This window comes from Prinia subflava, chromosome 3 (genome assembly GCF_021018805.1).
Source record: "Prinia subflava isolate CZ2003 ecotype Zambia chromosome 3, Cam_Psub_1.2, whole genome shotgun sequence".
Lineage (NCBI taxonomy): Eukaryota > Metazoa > Chordata > Aves > Passeriformes > Cisticolidae > Prinia > Prinia subflava.
Genome location: NC_086249.1, coordinates 4,993,830 through 5,002,041, shown reverse-complemented (window position 1 = coordinate 5,002,041; position 8,212 = coordinate 4,993,830). Strand labels below are relative to the sequence as shown.

The 8,212-nt window shown below is 38.4% G+C and overlaps 1 protein-coding gene across 6 annotated transcripts in view; it reads right to left on the bottom strand.

The window, feature by feature from the left end:
* The window catches only part of PHLDB2 (pleckstrin homology like domain family B member 2), an 82,180-nt gene that overhangs the window by 22,623 nt on the left and 51,345 nt on the right, over positions 1-8,212 (bottom strand). For 5 of the 6 annotated variants that reach the window (XM_063393838.1, XM_063393836.1, XM_063393841.1 and 2 more), the window contains 4 exons: positions 6,215-6,343; positions 2,415-2,570; positions 1,550-1,660; positions 718-807 (listed from right to left, as the gene is read on the bottom strand). In XM_063393838.1, coding sequence (XP_063249908.1) covers positions 718-807; positions 1,550-1,660; positions 2,415-2,570; positions 6,215-6,343 — 486 coding nt within the window. The remainder of the gene's footprint in view (positions 1-717; positions 808-1,549; positions 1,661-2,414; positions 2,571-6,214; positions 6,344-8,212) is intronic. The other variant, XM_063393840.1, reaches the window with a different exon arrangement.

Here is an 8,212-nt window from a genome sequence, read left to right as displayed (position 1 = left end):
AGGTGCTGAAAGGACGTGGTTGCTTTAGACTTGGAGAGCCCAACTCCCCAGAGACATCATTAGATGTGGCAGGCCTCATTCAGGGCTTCAAAACAGCAAGACCAGTCAGAGCTCTTAAACGTAAGTTAATGAAGCAGTCTTAGATCCCTGTTAGTATATTTTAAATGCTAAATTTTCTGCTTCCTCTAAGTGTTCAAAACAGTGCAATAAATAGCTCAATATGTATCTTAGAACCACAACAGCCTGAAGTCTTCAAATCAATGCTTTTTTAAAAGAACAAAATGTAAATTTGTCACACTTTAGCAAAGAGCCTTAGAATAAAGCAATGACACAATCTACAGAGCAAAAATAAGACCAAGCTGTATTTGTACTTGAACAGTTATTCCCAGATCTCATTCTTCTTCACTTCAGTGAGGTTTAATTGTCTATTTTGAGAAAATTAGACATACACACACATTCCACACACATAAAAACAATCATTTCTCCACAGCAAGAGATTAAAGTGATACCAGTTACATTTGGAAGAACGTCAAGAGAAGCCATTTTTGCTTGTTAATGAATTTAGACTTTTATAAGTAAGTTTAAAAAATGGTATGAAATGACTTTGTAAAGAGTTGACGACTAGGACTTCACTAAATACTACGTACTGAAGTGCTTTTGCATGAAGTGTTATTAAAAGTTAGTTATGGTAACGTCAAAAGCAGAGAAACTCTTTACCTCTTTCAGACTATTGGGACTGACAGGAAATCCCTTTCCTCCGGAAAGTGTGGAATATTTCTTTTCCAGATTACAGAGATTTTCTTTTTCCTGTTAAAACCAGACATCTTATATTAAATACCAACAGCCATGTAGTGAAAATAAATGTTAACCATTTCCTTAACTAGTGTGGTCCTAAGAAACACACTGAGATGGGAGACTGAAACTGCACAGCAGAGCTTCAGCTTCATCCTTCTAGAATAGAACTGAACAAAAAATGGAGGTACAAAACAAAAAACAAATGAAAGACTTCATTTAACAACCATAGCCAAACCAAGTAAGTGCTCCTTCAGTGTTTTGAAAATGATGATTCTGCTTAGTGAACTAAACATGGTTTCTTTTTGATTAAAAGCAGAACTTAAAACGGACATAAAGGGTTCATGCCACCTTCTTATAACCAGATGTTAGCTGATGTGAAGTAGCTCATCTCATGGCCTTGCAGGGGCTATTACAAGCCAAAACTCTGAGCACCCTGTACACAGTCCCAGTAGCTGCACAGGGAGCACAGGCTTCCAGCTTCAGCACGGGGGTGGGTGCCTCTGCTTGAGTCCTCGGGAGAGAGGGCACCTCTAAAACACTCTATCAAACACCAGCAGTGCTTTCTCTAAATAATATCTGCTGGTGGACTGCAAAAGATTTCCTTTTGTTTTTTTTAAAGGTGAACATCTGTCACATTATTACCAACTTGCTACCTTCTGCACACTGATGCTCTTCTTGTGCTCTACATTCTTTTATTCTATGAAATGCTCTTTTATTGCATGCTAAAAATGTTTGAAAGACAAAAAATACTTACCCTTTGCAGCATCATGATTAAGTTGTTTTTCTCTTTTACAAAATGATCTTGTTCCCTTTGTGCTTGTTGGACAATATGATTGGCTTGTTTTTTGAGAGCAGAAATCTTTTCCTAATATGAGAAAATCACAATTTACATGATTTATTTTCAAATCTCAAGACAACCTGCAGCAAAGATCCTATTCATGAAAGTTCACTTATTCATATGCATGACTAAGCAGCAGGAAAATAAGTTTTTACACAACAGCTCACTGCTCTGAAGGAGATAATTAAATAAGAATTAGACAGTAAAGAGAAAACTTACTGAAGAGACAAAAGAATAATTGCATATATTCTTTGATAATATAGTGACAAGCATTCATACACTGAAGAGAAATGATTTAGAGATCCAACCTCTGACTTCTGAAAAAAGTGGTATTTAATTGATTGAGATAGGACATTTGTAACTAATTTTTAAAATTACTGTATTTTCTTAATTTGGTGTTCTATTATTTTAACAAAACCATTTAACAGCAAAATCAATAACAAGTCTAAAATAACCGTAGTTTTGTCCAGTGAGTACAAATCTCCTTTCTTAAGGAGGAAAAAAAAATCTTTGGTATTTTTTTGGAGCAAACGAAAGGGTTTGATTGTCACATGAAATATGCAAACAGGGCATGAAATGTTATTAATTTCTTTCTTCTTGGGTAAGTGTTTTATTTGATTTGTGTGCAATGTCACTAGGCCATTGTCTTTGCTCTGCTTCAAAAACTCTTTCAAAGAGGAACATTTTGCATTATTTCTTGCAGATAGGAAGGTTGAAGATCCACTTCCTTGCCTTTATGCTAACAGCAAAGAACAAATTAATCAAGTGTTGGTGCTCTTACCTTTCTACTGACAATACTGCGCTGATATTCAGCTACTTCATGCAGGAGCTGTTGAGTCAGATTTTCCTTCTCTTCATCTAATCTGCTTTCATGTTCAAGCTGCTGAAATTCTAAATCTTCAAACTGTTTGCTTTCTATGTCCAGAATATCAGCATCCTTAAGGAAAACGAGAAAAAGGTAATATAAAAAAACATAATTATGCTTTTACTGACACCACAGTAGAGGTACTTACAAACAAACACAAAAATCAACCTACAATTATATTTATATATTTCCTACAGCATGTCTCACCAGGACCTTAATACTTTTAATTACCTTCTTGCATAATAAGAGAGTAAATAGGGCTAATTACTATTTTGATGTTGCTTTCTCCATCACTCCTACTGCACCTCTTGCTAAGAAGCACCTGCACGGTGAGGGAGCTGTTTTGGAGCACACACAGCAAGTGGAGCCTCCCAAGCTGGCCAGGCTCTGCTGTAGCCTGGCTGGAACACCACCAAAGCCTGAACCCACCTGGTGAGTCTGTCACATGCCAAACTCAGAGGGCATCTGCTTTCCAACCAAAAAGGACAAAGTATCACACCAGCAACCCCAGAGAACTGCACATGGAATTAACTGCTGAAAACTGCTCCCTGTGCAATTAAGGATTCTAGTAATCCAACCTAGCCAGTAGGTACAGTATTTCAGAAAAAGTATCAGCCTACTTTTATGAATTCCCCTGAACTGGTATCATGTTTTGTCAGAAAAAGAAGCAGTTGAATGCTGCAGAATTAACCAAGAAATAAGAACACACCTGCCTTCCACTTAGGGATGATGAGATAAAACTCATGGTGCTTTTCAGCACAAGAAACAAATGCTAATCTTTCTGCAACATCTGTGCATTCGTAATATAAATTCCTGCTTACAAGTTTCAGAGTCCTGAACAAAAGGGTGTGTTTAATAACTGCAGCATTAGTAAACAGTAAGGCTCTCTAAAACAAGCACATTGTACATGACTTGCTACACAAGAAAACTTATATTCTGGAAGGAATGCAAACTTATTCCTTTTCTTATTTCAACCTAAGGCAAAGGTTAGTGACCAAGATAAGCCAATACTAAGGTAGGTCTCTATAAAAGAAATTCAAAACCAGGTTCCAGTGTACCAGAGAAAGACACAGGATGCAGAAACTGAAGAATCCAAGTTCCTACATGGCATACAAACATCTTCCCCTTACTCTCCAAAGATGTGCTCTTCACTTGTAGGAGACAGTGAAGAGATCAAAAGCAAAGGTGTGGGCTAAAATTTACAGGAAAGGGGTTACCTACAATCCAGAACTGGCCAGACATCTTCAGCATCCTCAAAAAACCCAAAAGGGCTTTGCCTGGGGCATGGAAGTCATGAAATTCAGCCTATTGTACACAACGATAATTGCTACTGAGGCAGTAGAACAGACTCCAGAGTAGGCAACTGATAATGAAAAAGCCAACTGGGGGCATTTAAAATACACTTCCTGCCCAACAGAGAGAATGTATATGCCTTTCAGACACAGAGAAGCAAGAATTTGCCAGCTGCCCACCCCAACCCAAACTCCAGAACCACTCTGCAGCCAGCTAAGTGAAAGTGGCTGCCCACTCCCTTGGGCACAAATTACCAAGTTATTGAAGCCCCAGAGAACCCCAAGGGGATTTGTCTCCTTCATGCCTTCCTTGTTTTCAGTAAAGTAGCACAACAGAACGAGTTGCAGACTCGGGTATTTCACAGGATGGTTTGGGTTGGAAGGGACCTTAAAGATCATCTCATTCCAAACTCCTGCCGTGGGCAGGGAACCTTACACTGGACCAAGTTGCTCAAAGTCCCATCCAACCTGACTTTTAACACTTTCAGGGATGAGGAGTCTACAAGTTTTCTGAACCACCTGTTCCAGTACCTTACTGACCTCTGAGTAAAAAAATTCTTCCTAACATCTAATATGAACCTCCTCTTTTTCACTTTAGCCTTTACCCCCTGGGTTATCACTACCTGCTCTTCTAAAAGGTGCCTCTCCAACTTCCTAGAAGACCCCTCTAGGTACTGGAAGGTGCTGTAAGGGCTGCCTGGAGCCTTCTCTTGTCCAGGCTGAAGGCAGTTCTCTCAGCCATTCCTCACAAGAGCAGTGCTCCAGCCCTCTGGTCATCTTTGTGGTCTCCTCTGAACTCACTCCAACAGGTCCATGTCTTTCTTTTGTTGGGAGCCCGAGTTATTTTTGGGCAAGGTATTTTCTCTACTTTGGGTACAATAGTTACAATCATTTCATGACTGCTCTCACACTTGAGATCAGTCTGAGAGCTACTGGGCACTAATTCAGTGATAACTTCTACTGCACTGACCACAGCAGCCACGGCAAACTCCCATTACAACTGGCCTGGAATATTATGCAATAGAACTAACTGGACACTTAACTACACCCTCACATTTCAAGTTTTGTCACAGTTTCAAATCCAAAATAATTATTAAGACAACTTGCAAAGAACAAAAAAAAAATTAAAAAAAAATCAACCAGATTTCTAGAAACCTCTTGGTGGTCAATAGTGAAAAGAGATTTACCACCATCCCACAGCAACAGGACTGCAGCATCTCATGAATTAATACATTCAAGCATGTGACTGCAGAGGAAAAGCTTCCTTTCTTTCAATATGTATGAGATGTTACATAATACTCCCCCGTTTTTTTTACAGTAACATACAAAAATGTGTAAGTGTCTCAAAATCAGCACAAATTTTCTGTAGCAACTGAGAATTTAACATAGTTGTTTCCCAAGCTGGGCTTTTTTATTTTTTGCTTTTTGAAAAAACAAAACAGAATTCTGCAAATAAAACAACATCTAAAGAGTATTTCCTATAAAGCAGAAAAGCCTTTTGTTCATTACTGCTATTACAGCCTTTATTCCCGATATAAAGACCCAAGACAGAAAAAAAGATTTAACTTTTAGATGGCCTCTTGAGCTTCCCATACTTATATTTTAAAATGATATAATTATTATAAAATAACTATATATGCTGTATAACCCACTTAAGGCTAATGAATGCCAAGATTTTTCCACAGAAACTAAGGATGCTTTCGCTGACAAAATCGTTGTTTTTTTGCTTATAAATAATACAAACTAAAATCAAGTTGCAATGAGACTTTATGCAAAGTTTGTTCATACCAGTGTGACACTGTTGAAAATAAAGAACAAAATACATCTATTTTAGTAAGTGGTAAAATCTTCAAAATTAATTTTTCAAAGTACAGTTCAGGCTAACAGTTAAGTTACATATTGAAAAAAAGAAGCTATCCATGGCTTCACCGAGATGGTAATTTACTGGCCAGTTCCTGTCTTTGCTCACACAGGCAAAGAATGATGTTCAATCATCTACCTAAACATCACAACAGCTTCCACATCACCTTGCAGGACTAAAAGGCTAATTACACACAAGTGACCAAAGCTTTAAAAACATTCAACACCAAATGATTTCTAATCCACACATTTGCATGTTACTTGTTTGCCATCGTGCACATAATCTATTACAAACATTCCACAAAAAACCCAAACAAACATAACCCTCATGACTACAATTCTAAGTTGCAAATATGTTCAGACACTGGATACTTGAAAGAGAAAATATTGCACTTAACTACAAAAAATAAAAAACCAAAAAAAACCCCCCCAAAAAACCCAAAAAAAAAAAAAAAAAAAAAAACCCAAAAAAAAAAAAAAAAAAAAAAAAAAAAAACCCAAAAAATTAAAAACCAACAAAATAAAATAAAAAAAAAAAGTGCAATCTTGAAACTTGCTACTGACCCTCTTCAGCTGCTGCTGTAACTGTTCCCTCATGGACTCAGGGCAATTATCAAGCTGCGTCTTCTGCTCCGAGTAAAGCTCCTGAAGCCTCTCTAGTTTTTCCCTCTCAGCATCAAGTTTTAATTTTTCCTGAAGCATGAACCAGAAAATAAAGACAATTACCTTCAAACCCAAGCAGTTGTTAGTGATTATGTTGGCATGTGGCAACACCTTACTGAACAGTTGAAGCATGCAGGTCAGAGACAGAAACCTCATTAGTTGAAATGCAATGGCAGGATGCAAAGGGATCAAAACAAAACATTCATAATTTTAGTGGGATGATTAATTCTCTCCCTCATCACTGTGCTTTGAACCTGTGCCTGGATGATGCTGTTAAAGCCCCCCACCCAAACACTTGTCTCATCTAATGTAAAAAAAAATAAATAAGGGAACTTGTTAATGAGGTTAATGAGGTAACTGATGAAGATGGGAGAGAAAGAGCAGCTTTTAGAAAGCAAAGTGGATGGAAAATGACTGCAGTTTGGCAGTGAGGTAGAAATGGACCTTCCCAGGAGAATGAATTTCATGCCTGTGTGGCTCAGTACAGATAAGAACATTTACCAAGCAGTGGAAAGCCAGAATGAGACAGAGCATTATAAAGAAGTAACTCTGGGCCAGGAAATCCTGTTGCAGCAGAAACACCAAGTGATCCAGCAAACTTGCTTCAGGATATACGAACTGTAACCTGTTTGTGGGGTTCACAGGGGACAGCTTCCCTGGTCTCCTTCAACTAGTTCAGCTTTCCTTTTGCTACACTCAAGCAGCAGTACTCAGCACACTGCCTCTCACCCTCCAAAGTCTTTGGCCTTTTAATCTTTGTAATCAAACACTACATGATTTACTGTGCAACACTGCTCCAAAGACTGGCTGCACATCCCCTAAGGCTTGCCTGTAGACTGTTGTATATCTGTGCATCAAAATTTGGGTATCAATAAATCAGAGCACACGGCATTTTTTAAAATTTCTTTTACTTACATCTACACTGGCAAACACAGCACAGGGATTTTCTCCAATTCAGTAATTAATAACTGGAAAAAACCAATTTATGCCTGATATGCCAGACAAAAATAATCAAGTAAGTCCCTGAAGCCAGGCTCTCTGCTATCTTCTAACATCACACCTGTACAGCTCTCTTTTCCTACTTGTTGTTCTGATGCATCTCCTTCCAGATGGTCTCTAACTCTCCTTAATACTCAAAAGTAGCAGTATTATGAGTACTCCAAGACAGTTGAATTCTGTCACAACATCTACTCATTTACACTCTTTCCAGACCTAACTATTATTCAATTTTGAAATCAAATATTTGGTGCAGCAGGTGCTGTATGATCAGACATTGCATGACCCTTTGCCACAGGGAAGGAATGTCTTTCAGTACACAGTACTCGCCATTTCAAACTGTGGGAAAACTTCCTCTTTGCTATGCCTGACAAGTTTCTCAAACCCTTATACATGGCAGAGGCACAGTAATAAACATGTATTAGCTGCCTGCCTTCTTTATGATTTTATCTCTACATCTGAGTGGGACCAGGGGTTGGGCTTCAGTTTTCCCAGTATATCAAAACATCAGGAAGAATTTTTATTCAAACCCAACGTCAACCAGATTCCCAGCTCCATTATATTCATTTACACGTGCAGCTTCTCAGTTCATACAATCAGATGAACAATATGCTGAACACAAGTATATTTTATTAAGCCTATGAAAATGAGCAACTGAGACAGTATATTCTATGACCTTAACTTCCTGTACTATCCTCTGTCTTACAACAGCAGCAGCAGGCATCAGAAATAGAGAGAGTGTAGCATGAGGGGGCTGCACAATGAGGAATAAGCGTGCAAATCCTGCAAGGAAACCTCTGGACTGCTGCTCCCAAGAAGCCCCATCTGCTGAATCATCCTTACTTCCAAAACAGAAGAAAAGCTATGAATAAACTGGTGGTTCCCCTCCTCACAAACTCTGCT